Genomic DNA, 21,385 nt, shown 5'->3' on the forward strand with positions numbered 1-21,385 from the left:
TTTTTCTATTGTGTCATTGTAGTTTATGTATATTATTTTCATTACAGGGTTTTCTTATGTACCCTGTATTTATAGTCATACAGTACTCTCTCGCTTCGTCATTAGCGGAGTTTGTGCAGATATCTCGTCGTCTGAAATACTGGCATTAATATGATCTTTCGCCCTTAAATTATTATGCTTATATCGTCGGTTTGCTTGTTCGTAAGAATTGCATTCATATCGTTTACCGATATCTGGAATTGATTGCTCCAATTGATTTGAATTGACTGCAGAGAAGATTTTTGATGTTGATTCTGGTGCAAGAGACATGGATTTCGCCGATCTGCTCAAAAATTGCTGCATTGATACATGAGATTGCTTGGTGTTCATTCCGATGACTAATGAATTATATCCAGAAAACATTTGGTTTTTTATGTGTTTTGGCAAACTGGATTGATTAACATTGCTGCTTAAGTACGCATTTTGTGATGGATTCTGTAAAAATATAAGACATTTTGTAGCTTATAAATATATTTGGAAGGAGATATTCATATACATAAATATCTGTGTTGAAGATTTATATTTAATATTATTATATCCACCAATCCAACACTAAATTTGCGCCCTTTATTATGACCGCTTCTTAGATGGCATTTCTGCCTTTAGTCGTATTGGAACATCAAACAGCTGGACAGAGGTACCTTCCCAATTATGGGCCCGGTCATTCCAGGTGCATGTACTTCATGTTCCATTAGGACAGGATTTTTAAGTGGTGGGTCCCAAACCCTCCACAAAACCGCGGACGCGGGCTTCGTCTCCTTACTTTAGCTTGCCTCCACAAGGACTTTTGTTGGCTACCCAGAGGATACTTGGTCTAAAACCGCAAGTCGTTAGTTGCTTGAGCCATATGAAAAAGTGTCCTTCCTGGCTACTCCCAAATGAATGGCAGTCAAAAACTTTTCTCACTTACGTGAACTTCTACATATGGCCCATTCCCCTAAGTTAAATTGAACCACTTTATATCTCGTAAGCTTGTAAAGCATCGTCAATCAAAATGGGTAGGCTTACCAAGTAGGCTCGTATCGGAAGGTCCCTTCTTAAAGTGAGCGATAGATGTGATATAACTTCAGGTTGCTTTGAAAATTGATTAGTAATATTAGACCCAATAGTTGCTACTTGTTGCATCATCCTTTCAGTATATTCCTAAAATAAAAATAATTAAAAAAGTTTATGCAATAATAAGTTGTATACATTAAAAATTTTAAAGTTAAAAATAGCTGAGTTCCGGTTGGAGGTTTTGAGCTACCCCCTATGCCAAACTTAATTCGAACCTCTACTGCCAGCAACGGGACCGTCTGAAGGAAATAATTGGTTAACAAGTTAAAAAGCGTGTTCTATCAGGACAACAATCTCCGGCAGCTTGTTTGAGAGATTCTTTTGCATCTACCTCAACTGGCCGAACATGCACGAAGTGATTAATACCTGCTCCTGTTAATGGCGAATGGCGTTGCTTGTGAAAAATTTACCTCAAGAGCAACTTTTAAAAATCGTATAATCCGGTTTTTTGCCGATAGCGAGGAGGGTTTCCATAAGAGTGGCATTATGAAATTATTTTTAAAATCTCAACAAGTTGTTGAACAAAATGGTGCAGGTTTAACATAAATGGGTTCATTCTAACTCTGCTAAATAAAATCTTCAGTTTAATGCAAAAATAATAAATTAAATCAATTTTATACTAGGCATTATATTATTCTCGTGAGGTATAAATTGTTCAGTCAATAATAAATCAAACTTTGTTTTATAAGGTGAGCAGAAGAATTCAGAAAACTAAAAAAACACAACATTAATTTAAGTGACATTCGAAAGAAGTACAAATAATCAGCAAAATATGGCCGATGGCGATGCTGACTTTTGAGGTCGATATTGGCCGATACCGATTCCAAAGCCGATTAATCGGCCGGACTCTAATAATATGTAACATTTTAGATTCTGTCAGTACAGCTGTCTGTAAGCATATGTTTTTAAGAATACTTTGCAGGACTAATTCCAGTCATATTAAATTGCTATAAGAATACCTGTTTTTCGATTTCGAGTAGCTCAGGGATAACATCAGGGTTTCTTTCATCACTTTCATTTAAGTCCATTTCTTTACTTCCTGAGCTGCGACTCGAAACCTCCCATAAGTTGTGCTCGTGAGAAAACTCCTTTATTATTTGGCTTGAATTTTTGCATGTTGTACGAAGAGAAAAAATTATTGCCAAAATTGCTATGCAAATTGCAATGCTTAATCCCACGCTAAGTGATAGAAATGGTGAGAAAACAAATTCGGCGCGATGATTTAGAACTGAAAGAAACACATTTGTAAATTCCGTTAAACTAAGATATTGAAAATAATGTGGATTATTATAAGAGCAAGTTTTCTTAATACATATATTATAATTACAGGTCTTAACTTTATTAAAAAATTTAACTTGGCTTATTTTAAGACACAAATCACTCGCAACATGTTGAAAACAGAGCATAATAATTTTGTTCACATAATGGTTATTTGCAACACCTATTATTTAATATAGAGTTATATATTTCCAACTGTTCAGGGTGACGAGTCAATTTGTAAGATGTCGCGCGGGTGTAGATTGGTCTGCATGTACTGTATAAGCAGTGTAGCCAGCATCCACACCATTGCAGTTGTACAGGTGGTTGTAGTACTACTCGCAAGCCAACTCTACTACGTACTGGTGACCGAGTCTCTGAAGACCAAGAAACCGCTGTGAGCATAAACACTGAAAAATAAAACTTCTTCGCTCTCCTAAGCAGACTACCGAGGGTACTAACTTTCATCGCGTTCATTGACCGCTGTAACACCCTGTGACAGATATCACAGGAACCGTGAAAATAGATGAAAAGAAGATTTTGGATGCTCTATTATCGAGGAATAACGCCAATCCAAGCACACTCACGCCGAGATTTGACGGAGCGGGATGGTGTAGCGGAGTCAAAGTCCTCAATTGCAGGTATAATCCGTCACCGACATGGGTGAAGGAAACTGTCAGCACGTTTTCTGACTTCTAAAAGAACGAAACTGGAAGGTAATGCACGAGGCGAAATCTGCAAATAAAGATGGAGACCAAAGCACAGCCTCCAAATAAAAAAAAGCGTTAGACGATATTCTGTACCCGCGGTTTTGGGGATGATATGGAGTGTTAGAAGCGTCTTCTTTCACCTCAAGAAGAGCCACCTAGTCGACGACAAAAAGAGAACGCTGGAGAAAGGTGAACTAGAATTGGTTATCGACATAGAAGAGATCATGGTGACTTCACTAATCGTACAGGCGGTGAAAAAGGTATCTACAACTACTCCAGGTGAACTTTCACAAACGTATGATTGCGTCAGATAAGTTTTTTCTAAATTTAGAGAATGTCGGCTACGTCGTATCTTTAGCCCAGGAACCGTAGTCGCTGGTCTAAAGTTACAAAACTATATCACACTAACGGGCACTAACGCCGAGTCCTGCACGCGCAAGACATTTCTATAATACTGGGTAAGAATTTGGAAAAAATAGAACGGATTAAATGACACGCGAATGGTTTAAGAAAATTAAGCATTGTTCAATAAGAACAATAAGCAATCTAAAGAGGAGATTTAAATTATGATAAACTTTACAACATACGGCATTTACTGAACATTCTCAAAGAAAACTTTCTAAGAGAGCTCAGGAGGAACATCAATGTGTTGATAAACAAATTATTGCGTTCAAGGTCAATCTTATATTCAAATAATTAAGTTTGTCATATAAGCAGTACAAAACCTCAGAGCCTCACAATTGGGATTTCAAAATGTTTAATCTGATTGGAACATCAGGATAAGTTTACGATTTTACGTTTTATGTTGGTAACCTTCTTATGGTACGTTTTTCCCAAGGACAGACATTTTAAACTTTTTATTTATTATTTAGTTGGTTTACATCGGTAAGCCTTCTGATTTCATTGCTGGAAATGGAAAATATAAATGGCAATTATCCATTACTTTCGGATTATGAGGAAAAATACTGAACCCTGAGGAGTGTCGTTATCAAAGGAATGTACAGATAGATGGAAATCACGACCCCATTTTGACTGTGATCAGCTTGAGGCAACACATAGGATCAGCGTGCAACTCAGGCGAAGCACGATCATCAGAATTACAACGGTCTCGATAAAAGGAAACGACGAGACCATCTTACATATCGACTGCTCGAATCCGAATTAATTATTTATAGCGAATGCAGTTTTCAGGTGCTAGTCGAGTTTTGAATCATCATTGAGTTCTTTCGGAGGCATAGAGGTTTCATAAAAGTTCACGGGTAATTACAGATTGATTCCTATAAAACGAGATTGGAGGAAGATAAGCAGTTAATTACAATCCTATACATACATATATTATAGTTATTCCCAAATATATATAAATAAATAAAATTGGAGCCAGAAGTAATTTTTATTTCTTAACTTAATTTCCCAAAAAATGTCAGTGTTGTGGCAATAATTAGTTTTTAAGTGAAATTAACTTCTACTAGTTATACTCTTTACAAAATTATTGATTTATATAGATTTTTAATTGAAATTATTTCCGGAATATGAGTATCTGCACACAAGTAATGCATCCACATAAATAAATACATTGCGCAGATGTTTAGAATGTATATGCATATTTTAAAATATACAAATGCATATGTATTACCTTGTCCTGCATTTAATCTGGTATCTACAGTTTTAATCACGTCTATATTTAAAATCGTTGCATCTGACCGCCCTTTCAAATTAGATGCATAAATGGATAAAATATATGGATTTCCGGGAATTAGAGTTGTGAGAGTGAATCTAGGTTGAGATGATGTTTTATTAACATACAGTTCCTGAAAATAAAAAACAACATAGCAGTAATTAGAAATTATTGTTTAACTAAATCTGGTGAATTAAGCACAATGATTGAATTTGTATGAAATGAAATAAGTACAGTTGATCTCCTTTTTGCACGGTTAACTGGGACAGTAAATTACTCGTGTAAAAAAACCGTGCAAAAAAATCAAATTTTTATATAAAACTCACTATTGGGACCAATTTAAGAAAAAAATCGTGCAAAAAATAGAAAATGTGTAAAAAAGATCTAATTTTACATGAAAATCTATCTATTCGTACAGTGACAATTTACACTGTTGTTGTTGTTATAGACTTTTCTGGTATTATACATATGTATGTACATTAGGGTGGCCCTTATTTTCCAAAGTATTCCGATTCTTGATCGCATCCCCTAGAAATATGCGAATAGCCCAAAAACTAGTATATACAAAGTTTTGGGTCAATCAAAAAAGGTGTAGAGGTTGCGCAAGGAGCTTGAAATCCTGAAAAATTAAGAATTTTTGCCATTTTTATGTCTCCATATTTCAAAGCCACACTATCTGGTTTCCATACCGTAATAAGATCTGCATTTTATTACCTTTCCAAAATTACCACAATCTTAAAAATCGGTCGATTGATGGTAGAGTTACAGAAATACAAATATGAAAGTAAATTTAATGTGGTGCATTCTCAAGCGTCGCATGCTCGTGATATACCGTTATAACGGTTCTAATGTTATTTTTATTATCTTATTACGGTATGGAAAACCAGTAAGGGATAGTGTGACTTTGAAATATGGAAGTCTGAAACATAAAAATGGCAAAAATTCTTATTTTTTTTCAGGATTTCAAGCTCCTTGCGCAACCTTTTTTGATTGACCCAAAACTTTGTATATACTAGTTTTTGGGCTATTCGCATATTTCTAGGGGGTGCGATCGAGAATCCAGAAACTTTTTTTTATCCTCCATACAACTAAGGGCCACCCTAATGTACATATTACTGTTAGAAGGAACAAACAACAATTATTCTGGGAATGGTAAAAAATAATACATTTCAAAGTTCCGTCATTAATCGCTGTGTCTTCTTTTTTCTCACTTCTTCATACAGCTTCATTTATTTGTTTACGTATTGAAATTGTTGCAACCTTTTCAATGGCTTTCGAATCTAAGATTTGTATTTTTTAGTTTAAACCTAATTTAGAATTTATTAAATTCTATTAACAGCAATGGATTTGTGACGTATGGAATTTTGATTTTATTGCAAAAAAGTATACAATTAAAATAAAAAATCCGTGTAAAAAAAGAAAAACCGTGTAGAAATGGTATCTGGGAAGTGTTTAAAAACACTGTGTAAAAAGGAGATCAACTGTATTATATAATTGTGTTTGCCCCAGCGTGTTTCAATTTATCAGGATTAAAGCCTTGGACCGATATCTACAGAAATCAGACTACAAACACGCTTGGTAAATTCTTGTTTCTCTTTCTATATCTTTTATTAAAAAAAAATAGATATATGGCCGGCTAATTTTTATAATCGACGTACATGCAGTGGTTTTATAAAGTGAAAGGCAAAAACATACAATATTTGAAATACAAAGTTTATTAGTTTAGTTAATACACAATTTTGTCTGATATAAAAAAAGGATAAACTTACCTTGGAGTACATGTTTCTAACTTCCATGATAAATAGTTGAGGGAGTCCCCCATTAAATCCTTCAACGCACGATATAATTACCGACGAAACGGTGATGTTTATGAAACTGCAGTTGTGAACTTGATCGGGTCGCCCTTGGAGTTAAGAAAAAAATTATTACATTTTTAGAAAAATTTAGGCTGTAATTAAAAATAATTGCATACACAATTTGTTATATAATAGCTTTCCTAATTTAATAGCTTTTTAATTAAGTATTAACACCTCATAGCATGAGTTGAAAGGAATTCTGATTGCAGCGTTGATTTGGCAATATATCTAAGACACATGTAGTTCTGGTTAAATGGGAGTTCAACTATAAATTGGGAGAACTTTCGATAGGATCCAAAAATAATTTTTTGTAAGTAATTATGCTACACAATCACAACTCGAATATATTAAAAACCACAAGTTAGGTTTAATTTTCTATAAGAATGAGTAGGCATCCCCTATCAATACATTAGAGACGAATCATTAATAGCGCGCATTGTTCTATTTTCCTCACAATTTGGCGCAAAATTGGAAATACCAAAGTGGCGGGTACTGCATTGAACACTTTCAAAGTTGATGTGTGGCCCATCGTTCCATCGTCTGCGGTATTCGCCGTTGCCTAAGTTCAAAGGTCCAAAGGGGATTATAAGGAACTCGTAGAGTTTTATTTTTGTTCGTCGAGAGATGACTTTACTTTTCGTAGGCAATTGGGTTTGAGTCTTTCACGCAGTACGTTCGAACCTTATCTTCGATATTGAGGAGGCTTATCCCACGATAGTTGGGCAAATTGTGGGCCTCCCTTTTTATGGATACACCCTAATACACTTAGGTTCCAACCGTCGGACATGCTTTCGTCCGGCCATAGTCTGCAATGAAGGTGATGCATGCACCTTACCAGTTATTCGCCGGCCGGCAATCCATCGGCGGATAATTGCTACTCGAACTTCTTCATAGTTGGGCAGTGGAACATTTGTTCCATAGTCATCGATTGAGATATTGGATTCGCCATCTCCTGGGGTTGTGCTTTTACTGCCATTTAGCAGGCTGGAAAAGTGGTCTCTCTACAAACTCAGTAAGTTCTGCGCATAAATCACTAGATCATCTCACATTAGTTAAACATTTTCTTAAGTACCCTTTCTTTCATTTATCAAAACACCCAGTGCTTGCCTTAAAATCTTTTTCACAATTGTGGAAACCGTACTCGCCGAAACACCGTATATAATATAGCCATATTCACTACGAGTAGATAATAAGCCAAATTCAATTCTTTTTTCAACCAAAGAGGAATGACTTACATAAATACACAAAAGAAGAAGATGAAATATATAGAAGCTTTACAAAATTTACGGTGAAAAACGAAAATGTAATTTGTTAAACACTGTTGGCTCAGCGTTCAATGTTCGTATAATTCATTTCATATTACTTACCTGCTGGGATAATGTGAAACATGCAAGGAGATAGTTGACGGCCTATACTGTTTGCGGCAGTACAAAGTAGAGTTCCATAATCTAATTCTGTCAGTGGGGTATATTCTACGGAAGATATTAATCCTAAAAGATTGAGAGAAATCAATACCTTGGACGTACAAATCTTAGATTGCAATATAATAAAGCAAAGTGTACTCTTGTTTGTGTTCCTAGTAATAATGAAAACAAGGAATTAAGGGCAAAGACCGGGTGTAACCGAACTTGGAAATTATAGTTCGATTTCGCGATTTTTAGACGGGCGATACCACACTATAAATGCCGTACTTATACAAAGTTCTGTTCCAAAATCATCACTATTGCTTAGTTTATAGTAAACGAATCATATGAACTTCAAAATTGTAGTATAGGGAAAGTAGGCGTGGTTGTGAATCTATTTAAATCATTTGCAAACTGTATAAGTATGCAAAGATAATGTTACAAACCGAATTTCGTTGAAATTGGTCGAGTGGTTCCTGAGATATAATTTTCGACCCTTAAGTGGGCGGCTCCACACCCATTTCAATTTTTTTACACTAATTTTAGTTCAGCTTTTTTTGTGCCATCTTTATGTAAAAGCAATAAAAAGTGAGGAAAACCTGGAGTAGTGTATAGCAATATTAGAAACATATTATATACAAACCTGTTTTTGAAATATGATTCGTAGCGACATCTATACTCTCAATGGAGTTATTGAAAATCCAGTTAAAATCCACTATAGGGGGATTCGCATCTACACTACATGTCACATTCACATTTTCATGCTTTGCAATTCCATATACCTTTAATTGGTTTGATAAACAGATCGGTGCGTCTAAAAATGAGAAGTAAAAATTCGGTAAAATTAACCAATATCTAGACCTCCGAGTTGAGTTGCAACCCAGATTTGAAAAGTATCTATCTCATCTTATATATTCAGTAATAAAGTCGGCCAGTAACACCCAAAAAATTCAATATCAGCATTAGCAATTTTTGGCCGAGTTTTTTTCGTAGAACATTAATTTTTGTATTATATATACATACATAGATACAATTTATTTATTTAACTTTATTTATATTATATAATACGCAATTTGACCCACATATTCGTCATATATATTGCATAAAGTCCATTGAAAGTTGGAAAACATAATATTAGGTTAGAAGCACCGAGGCCCTCGTGTTCGATATATGGGGTCTTAAAAACATATGGTCCGATTTCGGCGATTTTTAGAATGGGGCTGCAACACTATAAACATAGTATTTGTGCAAAGTTCTGCACCGATATCTTCACTTATATGCTTACTTTATATATTGTAATGTAAACGATTCAGATCGTCTTCAAAGTTCTGGTATATAGGAAGTAGACGTGGTTGTGAAACGATTTGGCCTATTTTCACAACATATCATTGGGATGTAAGGAAACTATTACAAACCAAGTTTCATTGAAATCGGTCGAGTAGTTCCTGAGATATGATTTTTGACCCATAAGTGGGCGACGCCACGCCCATTTTCCATTTTGTAAAAAGATCTGAGTGCAACTTCCATCTGCCATTTCTTATGTGAAATTTAGTGTTTCTGCCGTTTTTCGTTAGTGAGTTAACCCACTTTTAGTAATTTTCAACCTAACCTTTGTATGGGAGGTGGGCGTGGTTATTATCCGATTTCTTTCATTTTTGAACTGTATTAAGAAGTGGCTAAAAAAACGACTGCAGAAAGTTTGGTTTGTATAGCTCTATTGGTTTCCGAGATATGTACAAAAAACCTATTTGGGGGCGGGGCCACGCCCACCTCCCCAAAAAAATTACATCCAAATATGCCCCTTCATAGTGCGATCCTTCATACCAAATTTTATTTCCATAGCTTTATTTATGGCTTAGTTATGGCACTTTATGTGTTTATACAAAAAACCGATTTGGGGGCAGGACCACGCCCACTTCCCCAAAAAAATTACATCCAAATATGCCCCTTCATAGTGCGATCCTTCCTATAAAATTTTATTTCCATAGCTTTATTTATGGCTTAGTTATGGCACTTTATGTGTTTTCGGTTTTCGCCATTTTGTGGGCGTAGCAGTGGTCCGATTTTTCAATACCAAACATCTCATGGTGCCAAGGAATATACCAAGTTTCAATAAGATATCTCTATTTTTTAGTCAAGTTATCGCTTGCACAGACGGACGGACGGACGGACAGCCATCCGGATTTGAACTCCACTCTTCACCCTGATCACTTTGGTATATATAACCCTATATATCACACTCGTTTAGTTTTGGGTGTTACAAACAACCGTTATGTGAACAAAACTATAATACTCTCTTTAGCAACTTTTGTTGCAAGAGTATAAAAAGGCGTATACGGTCGATACGTACGTAGCTCTCTTCGAATGAAATATTTCTCAGCGCATTGTTTAAAAATTTTATTGTATTTATGTCTATTGTAAAACACATTGATACCGTCTTTAACTACATAATATTTAAAATTTGAAAAAAAAATCCACATTTCAAAGTACAAAGTACATTAAATACCTTTGAATTTTAAATTTCCTCAATTTTACTTACATAAAATATCCAGGCTGAAAGAAGGGCTTTGTCCTTCTCCTTCTGTATTATATCCGATGCACGAAAAGTTACCACCACTTGCTTTATTAACGCCCTGTAGTACCAATGAATGATTACTAATGATAACACCTTGAGATATATTACTTGGCAATATGTGACCCTGAAAGTGATTGTTAAAATTTGAAATAGTACGGCATTAACGAAGTTTACAATTTGACAATGCATATAAAGGTATGTTCGTAGAATAAAAATCGAATAATAAATTGGAAATTTTAATATGAATAATGTCTAAGTATGTAAATAAACGTATATTAAATTTGAGAGCTGTCAATAGGCATTCATTTATAATAAATAGATTTAAAACACATATATACATACGTTGTGACGCCAATCTACTCGGTATACAGGAGGATGTGCATTTATCACACAGTCAAAATAAACATCTGCCCCTTCTCTAATTGTATTTTGCTTTAAAGATGTTCCAAGACGTATTTGAACCTCCGGTATATCTGAAATGAAATATGAAATAGAAAGGTTTACAAGGGGTTGAATTTTGTAATATGTAATGTGTGTAATCACTCTCGCAAGTATCAAAAGAGGGAGTACTTTCAGCTGTTATTATTTCAATAAATCACCATTCCTCCTATTATATCTGCATATCCTCATATATGGATGCGTTTTGATATATAGTCATATGTAATCGGTGTGGTTTTAGGAGGAGAGAGAATTCTGTCTAGAAATGTATTATCACAAGAATCACATGCTGTCCGACCTCTAAATGCATTAGTGCTACCAAATTTTGTTTTACATATTTAGACCATTCACAATGGTGAAAACGATGAAAGGACAAATTGTTGATAAAAAGGATAATGCAAATATATGTTTTTTAATATTTTTGACTTGATATAAATTATAATTGACTAAATAAAACGTAAGGCATAGACGCAGCTATAAACGAAGTGGTAAAAAGATGTGTTTTTCCTTACGGAATTAAATAATTTGTATTAGGTTTCTCATAACCTTTGTATGGGAGTTAGGCGTGGTTATAATCCTGTTTCCCCCATTTGTGTGATCCTCTGTACCAAATACTGTTTTCATAATTTTGTTTATGACCAAGTTATAAGTTTTCGGTTTTCGCCATGTTTTGGGCTCGACCTCTCATACTTTTATTCCTTTTGAAAGATTTAGGAAACTTACATTGTATATCTAGAATCCAGCCATCTACTAATGGCATTACTGGTTTAGCTAGATTATAGGCTTTACATGAAAGGTATTTTCCAGAATCAGATTTCTCAAAAATAATTGATAATGTGCTCGTAGTTTGGTTTCCATCGCTTGATATCTAAAACAATACAAATAAAATGTTGTTAATTAAAACCGGTTCTAATTTGCAATATGGAACAAGAAGAAATCGGTTTATACTTTTAAAATATTTTATAATAAAATTAATGAATGAAGAAGTACGTTATCTACTATGTATGTATGTATGTATGTGATTGGCGTTGAAACCGTTTAGCTGGTTATAGCCGAATCGACGATAGTGCGCCACTTCTCTCTCTCCTTCGCAGTAGGAGATCCCAAGTGTAACCAGGACGGGAATGATAAGCGACTTGTAGAGTTTGATTTTGGTATACGAAACTATCTACTACTTCAAAGTTATGGCTGTCAACAGTGACGTGGGAGCCAAGACGCGAGTGCGCTGACTGTTTGTTTGATGACAGGAGATATTTCGTCTTGTCCTCATTCACCTCCAGACCCATTCGGTTCGCTTCCTTATCCAGGCGGGAAAAAGCAGAACTAATGGCGCGATTGTTGCTTCCGATGATATCAATATCATCGGCGTACGCCAGTAGCTGTACACTCTTGTAGAAGATTGTACCTTCTCTATTTACCTCTGCAGCTCTTATAATTTTTTCCAGCATCAAGTTAAAGAAGTCACACGATAGTGAGTCACCTTGTCTGAAACCTCGTTTGGTATCGAACGGCTCGGTGAGGTCCTTCCCAATCATGACGGAGCTTTTGGTGTTGCTCAACGTCAACTTACACAGTCGTATTAGTTTTGCGGGGATACCAAATGCAGACATCGCGGCGTAAGGGCAGCTCCTTTTCGTGCTGTCGAAAGCAGCTTTAAAATCGACAAAAATATTGTATGTGTCGATCCTCTTTTCACGGGTCTTCTCCACGATTTGGCGCATGGTGAATATCTGGTCAGTTGTCGATTTTCCAGGTCTAAAGCCACACTGATAAGGTCCAATCAATTTGTTGACGGTGGGCTTTAGTCTTTCACACAGTACGCTCGATATAACCTTGATTATGGGGTTTTCCTTTTTAAGGATTGGGCAGAGCACACTGAGATTCCAATCGTCAGGCATGTTTTCTTCCGACCATATTCTGCAAAGAAGCTGATGCATGCTCCTTATCAGTTCTTCGCCGCCGTATTTGAATTGCTCTGCCGGTAATCTATCGGCCCCCGCTGCTTTGTTGTTCTTCAAGCGGGTAATTTGTTTTCGAATTTCTTCATGGTCGGGTGGTAATGGAACATCTGTTAGCACGGTAGCGGGGTAATTTAAAATATGTTGATTTCAACATTCGTTATCCGATAAAATGTGTTACAGTCATTTTAACTTATACTATAAGTCATATACTCATTTAGTTTCATTACTACAAATCACTATTGAATTAAGAAGAAAATATAGATTATATACATTTTTTGTATTTTTTAGTAACTGTATCCTGAATTAATAATATATTTTTTTAAAAGGTCATTTTTTTCGAACATCAAATCCAAATATTACGATTTTCGAGGCTAACTTCGAAAATCGGAGAATACACCTTTTTACTTATGACTCAATCTCCCGGAAAAAATAGTTTGGTCCAATACACAGTCGTACAGTATAATTAATGAGTAAAATTAGAAATATATTTATTATATATGTATATATTTAAATATACGGTATACCATAATATCGTAAGGAAAGCAAATACCTGATTTAAAAACGTGAAAGAATGGTAGTGATATCTCTAATTAATTAATAATTATATCTAAAAACTGAATAATCCTACTTACGGTTTCGGTAGTTTTTTCCAAACGTATTTCATTTTGCCACCATGTTATAACTGCGGGTGGTCTCCCTCCAGCACTTTGACATAACAGATCATAACGGCGCCCCGCAGAAAGAGGTTGGTGCGCACCGAGTAAACGGATACTCAGTGGAGGAACTGTGTAATAAATTATTGTATTGCATAATACGCTTTAACAATTGGAAACTAAATATGAGATATTTATACACATTTTTATAATCTCTATTAGAATGCCGACTTTAACTTTGTAGAGCCAGTAGCCAGCGGTTCATTGCACGAATCAAAGCAGAGGTCATCAGTAAAGAGGTATCAATAATACAAGAAACGGGTAACCTATAATAATGTGTCTGTGCCAAAACTGGGTAAAATAGAGTAAATACTTCACATGAACGTATAATCTTGGATATAATGTCGCTTGATAGCACAGCCACACAAAAAAAAAATTGGTTCTGACGAGGGGGTTTTACTATATGTTCCTTATATTTTAGGGGTCGCTGAATTTTTGTGTGTTTTGTGTTTTTTTGTGAAAGACAATTTTGCCATTCTGTACGGTTCAAAAGAATCATGTTTTAGAATTTGCGTGGGATCACTGCGGGTAGTATTCTCAAGTGTGGTGTATTGGTGTGTTGTATTGCAATGGGTCAGAGTTTTGCCGATGATCTCGAATGTACAACAACAAATCTGGGGAAAAAGTTCAACAATTCACCGCTGGATTACCCACCCATTGGATAATATATTTTGTTTTTTACATAGGCAAAGTCGTGAACACCGACATATATTGTTACTGAACTATACTACATATTTATTCTAAGCTCATACACAATAATTTATAGTTAGAGTTGTACTTACAGTTCATATCAATTTGTACAATAGCCTGAACAAGTGCTGCTTTTAGGTGATTACGGGCTTGACAAGTAAGCCGTCCATTAAGGTGCTCCCTTCTTAAAGGTCCAAATTTAATGACACTTTGGATAGACTTGTTTTGAATATCAGTAGCCATTTCGTATTCTAAATTAATGTCTTCAAAAAACCAAGCTAATTCCGGAGTTGGATTACCTAAAATTAAAATAAGCAAACCGTATTTTTACAGAAGTGTATACTCATACGAATATGTACTAACTTTACGATTTGCATTCGTATGAAAGTGAACCAAGAATTTTACATATATGTATTTATTACTGAAATGTGCTTAAACTTAGTATTCCTTTTGAAATATATCAGATAAAGATAACATTGGGTCCATTGAAAGCGACTATTCTGCCGGAACAATACACCACGAAAGGCAGTGCGAAATTCGCGGTTACTACCCATAAAAGGTGGTAAGTCAGTGGGTGTCGGCAGAAGTCAGCTAGGGAACCAGACAGGAAACAGTCGTCGGAGCCAAGGAAGCTAAAGTCGAACCGACACATGGCAACCAAGATCCAAGAACGAAACGGTAACAACATGATGAGCAGAAATCTGCGTAGTAGTGGACGAGGAAGGGCGAGGGCAGAGCGGCAAGATTGGCAGACAATCAATTTCTGATCAAACGGCAGAGGTCTAACGATCCAAGGTGCAAGAGCACGAGCTCCACGCCATCCACAAACTGATCATATGTGGTGTGAAAGATCAGCATCTCTGTACAAGGAAGCAGTGTCCCTGGAGAGTTCTGGAAGGTGCCGAACCCTTTACACCCAGGGAGGTAGAGGTAATATTTTTTTTGCAGCCGTCTCTTCCCGCTCCGTTTGGTAGTTCATCAGCCTGGAAAAACACAGGAGCCGTATCGGCAAATTCTGATACTCGTACACCAAAAATCTTTGGGTCCGATTCGTTCACTTTATAATATCTATACTACTATTATAAAGAGGAAAGATTTGTATGTATGTTTGTAATGAATAAACTCAAATACTACTGTGCCGATTTCAAAAATTCTTAAATTTCCATTTAAAGCTACATTCAGCCCGAGTAACATAGGCTATATTTATTGCTAGAATCTCAACTTTTTGGAAATAGTTCACAGGTGAGGGTATTGAAATGATGGAGAATTGTAATCTAAAACTGAAAATCGCTTGCAAGTTATTCTCTTCGCATCGCAATCCCGTGCGAAGCCGGAGCGGTCTGCTACTATATACATAAAGAACCCATCCACGAACATGAAGAAGTCAGTGCCTATGGAATTTTTTTACCGAAAATATCGGTAAATCTTACAGACAATTTGATATTATTCAAACGAAATATTTTTCATAACTTGAACTCTTTAATTTGGCAACAGAAGCCAAATTTCATACAAATTGCCTTCCATGACTCGGAGTCTCTCGAAGTAGAAATTTTTTTGTGAATTATGGTGGTTCGAGTTAGGGAAGTTCAACTGTATATAGAAATAAGTCAACTGGAAATCATTAGACTCAGTATATTGGCCACTATTCAGAACGAAATTGTCACAATAAATTTACCTCCAATAGCTTCACATTTTAGTATCACGTAATCGCCTACATTGTATGGTCCAGCCACCGTTGAACGTTGAAAACCTTGTTCATCTCTTATAATGATTTCTTTAGGCAATGCTAAAACGTATGAAATGTATTATTAATTAACGGCATAATATCGTATATACAGATCTTACCAATTATTATTAATACAATTTTACTATTGTAGGTTTGTGCCTTCATGAAATCAACCCGACATCTGTACACTCCAGTGTCTGAGATTTGGCTATTCCGAATAGTTAGTTCCCATGGATTACCCTCAAATAAAAAATAAGCTCGGTTGCCAAATATGCTTTCATCTGACCACCTTCTTGCGGTTTTAGTTATTCCAGATCGTATGTCAACACTACAATAACAAAAAAACATATTCTCCCATTTAATTAAACCTTTACGTATCTTTGTACGATACACCGTTTGTTTGGCTATTTGTAAAATCTCAGTAATCTGTACATTTTATTTAAAATTATTTATTTCATATTTTACCTGTAGATGGGAGTCCCCTTATCCTCACGATACCAAAGTATTAGAACGGCTTCATCACCAGATTTAGCAGTCGCATTGCATGGCAAGTGTATTGTTTCACCGATAAGGGCTTCTATTTGATAAAACGGTACTGAAATAGTAAAGGATCGTAAGAATATTATGGAATCGCTCATTTTATTTTTTGAGGTATTTCACACACGCTGATGCTCATATGAATTTATAAGATATTAAGATATATTGATGAAACTTGGCACCATAGGAAGGTTGATTTCGAAGAAGAGCAAAATTGGACCGTGGCAGTGGTCACAAAATGGCGAAAACTGAAAACACATAAAGTGCCATAACTAAGCCATAAATAAAGCTATGGGAATAAAATTTGGTACAAAGGATCGCACTATGTAGGGGCATATTTGATGAAGTGGTCGTGGCTCCGCCCACTACTAAGTTTTTTGTACATATCTCGTAAACTACTTAAGCCTATATATCAACCAAACTTTCTAGAATCGTTTCTTTTAGGTACTACCTTATACAGTCCAAAAATTGAGGAAATCGGATTATAACCACGCCCACCTCCCATACAAATGTTATGTTGATAACTACTAAAAATGCTTTAATTCAGTAAGGGAGACCAGAAACCTTAAATTTCATTATAAAGAAGGTACAGAAGGGCTTCACCCAAATTGGTAAACAAAATTTTAAGTGGGTGTGGGTCCACCCACTTATGGGTCAAAAACCATATCTCCGAAATTACTCGACCAATATCAATAAAACTTAGTTTGTAATATTTTCTTTGCTATTGTTTGGCTCTTGACGTCTGTATTCCATGCTTTTGGTTCATAATTTATGAAAAGTTATCGAAAAGTTCGATTTATAGAAGCAGATTTGTATGAAATTTGATTTCTAAACGCTATTGCCAATACAAAAGTTCGAGTTATGGAGATCTTCGAGTTATAGAAGTTTCACTGTAATTGAGATTTCCATTCGCGAAAACCGGGTGGAAAATTAGGTAAAAGAAAAATCGAATAACATTTTCGACGCGAGTGTCAAAAGATATACTCATATTGCTCGGTAATTTTTATAGAATCCGAAACTCCGTTCCAAAACTGGCTTTAAGGAATAACAAGAATTAGGTACGTCATGAAAGTATATGTATATTAAATATTTTTCAAGTTTGAATTAAACGTAATTCAGGCAATCCAAAATATTGTTTTTGTGTGGTTTATTCTATTTCTTTCGGTTGGTTATTTGCAAAAAAGTGCAATGTCAAATAACGGCATCGCTCGATATCAGTGAACTTTCTGGAATGGAGCAGGCCCTCTACAAATTGTTTTTGACTCAACGTCGAAATCGTATTCCTATTAGAGGAGTTTTAAAGATGGTTGGACGGACGTTGGTGGTTGGATGCCTAAATTAAACAAGCAAGGAAAGGCTAAGTTCGGGTGTTACCGAACATTATGTACTTTCGCAATTTATTTATATATTTTATTAAGGTAACACACAATTTGACCCACATATTCTGCACAAAGCTCACTAGAAATTGTGTATGAGGGGTGAGTTAGTTCCTGAACCGATTTCACTAATTTTCACCACCAAGGCACACTATATCCAAGACTATACGCTCAGTTAATTTTGATATCTCACATATTAACCGATATATGTATGTATAAAGCCCATCGCATTTTTTTGAAAACCCTATAATTAGGTATATGGGAGATTGGGGAAGTTATGACCCGATTTTACTATTTTTGGTACAGTGTTTGGTAAATATTCCCTCTGAATTACATTAAAATATCTGAGATATACCGATATTTTCGGTGAAAAATTATCCTTAGGCACAGAGTTCTGCGACGCCATGTCCAATCTCCATTTCTCTGAGTGCAGCTTCCTTCTACCATTTCTTCTGTAAAAATTGATGTTTCTGGTTTTTTCCGTAAGTGAGTTAACGCACTTTTAGTAATTTTCAACATAACCTTTGTAGGGGAGTGGTTATTAACCGATTTCACCTATTTTTATGGTATGTAATAAGGTACGTAAGGGAAGTGACTGCAGAGAGTTTGGTTTATATAGCTTTATTGGTTTGCGAGATATATACAAAAAACATATTTGGGGTTTTTAGTTTCATAATTTTATTTATGGCTTATACGCTAGACAGACGGCAGAGCTATTCCCGATTAACTGCGCTTTTAATCAGTTCCAATTTTGTGGGTGACAGACGGCAGCAAAGCGAGTTATAAACTCCCATAACAGCTGATTGACAATAATATTTCCATTTTGGTGAAATAAAATTGGATAGAAAGCAATTATTGCGGTTGTTAGACGCACAAATAGTACAAAATCACTAATTATTAAAAAATATATATAAATACGTTATTATTATTACTTCCATTTTAGAAAAAATTAGCATGCGTATGTTTTTGTTTACATTTAATTGAAAAACGGCTGCCAGTATTACATATTTTCATTCACAATAGATAAAAAGCGGCTATGTTTAACAATGTTGCCAACGAAAATGCCACGAACTCCCACTAACTCTCTAAAATTTTGAGGATTAAATGGGAGTTAGCAAACGGAGTTAACTGAGATAACTCTCGAATTAACACCGATTAAAGCAGTTATTCCGAAATAACGCCGCCGTCTGTCAGGGGTATTAGTTAAGACGCTTTATAGGTTTTCTGCCGATTTTGTGGGCGTGGCAGTAGTCCAATTACAATACCAACCGTCTCATAATGCCAAGGAATGTGTACAAGTTTCATTAAGATATCTCCATTTTTAATCACTTTATCGATTGAACAGATATCCGGATTTCAAATCACTTTGTTATATATAACCCTATATCTAACTCGTTGGGTTTTAGGTGTTACAAACAAACGTTGAACGTTAAACGTGTGAACAAAACATTAAACTTTCTTAGCAACTTTGTTGCGGCGCCACTTCTCATACATCAATCAATGCATTTATTGAGAGAACAGATGAGCAGATAATTTCACGTTTTGGACCGGTCGATTGGCCACCAAGATCATGTGATGTCACACCGTTAGACTTTTTCCTGTGGCGATATATAATGTCTAAAGTATATGCGGACAATCTCGCACGTGTGTTCTTCGCCAGTTACCAGTCGAAATGCTCGAACGAGTCATCGAAAATTGGACTCAACGGATGGACCATCTGAGACGTAGCCCCGGCCAAGAATTGAAAGAGATAATCTTTAAAAAAATAAATACCAAAGAATGTTCTTTCGAATGATAATAAACGTTCCTCATTAAATTTTAATTGTCTGTGTTTTTTTCTTTAAAAACGTTGGGACCTTGAAATGGACGACCCCATATATGTATGTTCGAGTCAAAAATTAGTATTTTTAATCCTATGATGACACTTGTAATTTTTTAAATTTAGGTGTTATTAGTAAAATGTTGTTAAAACTTCTTCTATTATTTTACCCCATACATTTTTATATTAGAAATAACAAATTTTTGGGCTTTACTGGAGTTATTATTCAAAAACCTTATGTGGTACTAATACACTAAGTAAGTATGCTAACAATATATCCACACTATTATTTATATATGTTATCGGATTATAACAAAACAAGTAACGTAGTATAATTAAATATGTACATACATATGTGTTCAACAAAAATTTACATACAATTATTATTCACAGCTCTGATTTTTTATTATTTTTAATACTTATCGTCGTTGGCAGATACTGAAAACTTTTCGTATAGACAATTATTTGAATATAAATTACGTACCGTCTTTGTTTCCTTGCGTTGCAACCAGCAATTTAATTAAGTATATAAAAAGCAGCAGCAAATTTTTCATTATAACAAATTGCTCAGGAAATATATTTTAATTTTATAATTTCATTAGACACTATTAAACATAAATTATTTGTATTTATAAGTACAACATAAACAAAACAAATTAGTTAGGTTAGCACACAATAATGTTGCGTCGGAACTGCACTGTATGTAATTATTTTTTCCAGCATTGTGTCTTAATGTATGTCTACTCTTTTTGAACTCAAGTTAAACAATTAGTATCAACCGATTTTAATATTTTATATCATTTCAAACAAAATAATGTGTTGTTCAGCACACCGCTACATATTACAGAGCGAGGAATACCATATATTAACCTAGTTGTTGCTACCAGGAATTCGCAGTGATTACAGTCTCTTATAGTAAACGTATTCGGTATTTTTACACACTTGCAAAATAAGGATACGAATTATTTAGTGCCTATTAGCTAGAAATTATTTCGCACAAATATTTGATATTTTTAAGTTTAAAATAACTACTGAGATATTATAACAGTTTCAGTATCGAAAATAGGGCGGTTTTCAAGTCGCACTCACTAATATAATTTTACATTGTAACGGTGTTGCAGAAAATTGCCTTCGTTATTTACGAGATTATCCTTTGCGCTCATAACGTTTGGCATGCCTCTTCTGCGGTTATTCGAGGCTTAAATGAATGATTGATATGTTCACTATATTATCTTTTTTTAAGCAATATCTACTGCTTTGAAGTATAGTGTCTAAAATTAAACATGGCCACGTATGGCACCAAGCCCGCTGCGTTTCTAGCTATACTATGCGTCAACTATCCTGCGATGAATCGTCATTTTATCCGCTTGGTTCTCAAACGGTTCTCCGCGATCTTATCAGTAGAAGAAGTACTATAGATAGGCAGCAATCAACAACATTGTTTTCAAAAGACATTTTCAGTTAAGGAAGTAGTGTTCTGACAACACAGACGTTCCTAGCGAAAATCCTGTTGCAGGAACGTCAAAGTTGTCAAAAGGTTTTGCTAATTTCATC

General features: G+C 35.2%; 1 protein-coding gene across 3 annotated transcripts; it reads right to left on the reverse strand.

Moving 5' to 3' along the window:
* LOC105215789 (neural cell adhesion molecule 2) lies at positions 1-20,940 on the reverse strand. 3 transcript variants are annotated; one of them, XR_003752600.2, is made up of 17 exons: positions 20,316-20,937; positions 16,565-16,694; positions 16,219-16,427; positions 16,049-16,159; positions 14,466-14,672; positions 13,603-13,754; positions 11,733-11,877; positions 10,914-11,044; positions 10,536-10,695; positions 8,640-8,810; positions 7,961-8,083; positions 6,507-6,640; positions 4,696-4,870; positions 2,055-2,323; positions 1,048-1,182; positions 536-976; positions 336-474 (listed from the first exon to the last, which is right to left on the reverse strand). XR_003752600.2 is itself a non-coding variant. In XM_011189905.3 (16 exons), exons 1-16 carry the CDS (start codon positions 20,383-20,385, stop codon positions 76-78), a joined length of 2,721 nt encoding a protein of 906 aa, XP_011188207.1. In that variant the 5' UTR covers positions 20,386-20,915; the 3' UTR covers positions 1-75. The 3 variants fall into 3 exon arrangements, 2 of the variants coding, with proteins under 2 accessions (XP_011188207.1, XP_011188208.1); XM_011189905.3 differs by lacking the exon at positions 536-976 and having other exon boundaries at positions 1-474; positions 20,316-20,915; XM_011189906.3 differs by lacking the exons at positions 536-976; positions 7,961-8,083 and having other exon boundaries at positions 1-474; positions 20,316-20,940.
* Positions 20,941-21,385: the final 445 nt, after the last annotated feature.

The sequence above is a fragment of the Zeugodacus cucurbitae genome, chromosome 2 (genome assembly GCF_028554725.1).
Source record: "Zeugodacus cucurbitae isolate PBARC_wt_2022May chromosome 2, idZeuCucr1.2, whole genome shotgun sequence".
NCBI lineage: Eukaryota > Metazoa > Arthropoda > Insecta > Diptera > Tephritidae > Zeugodacus > Zeugodacus cucurbitae.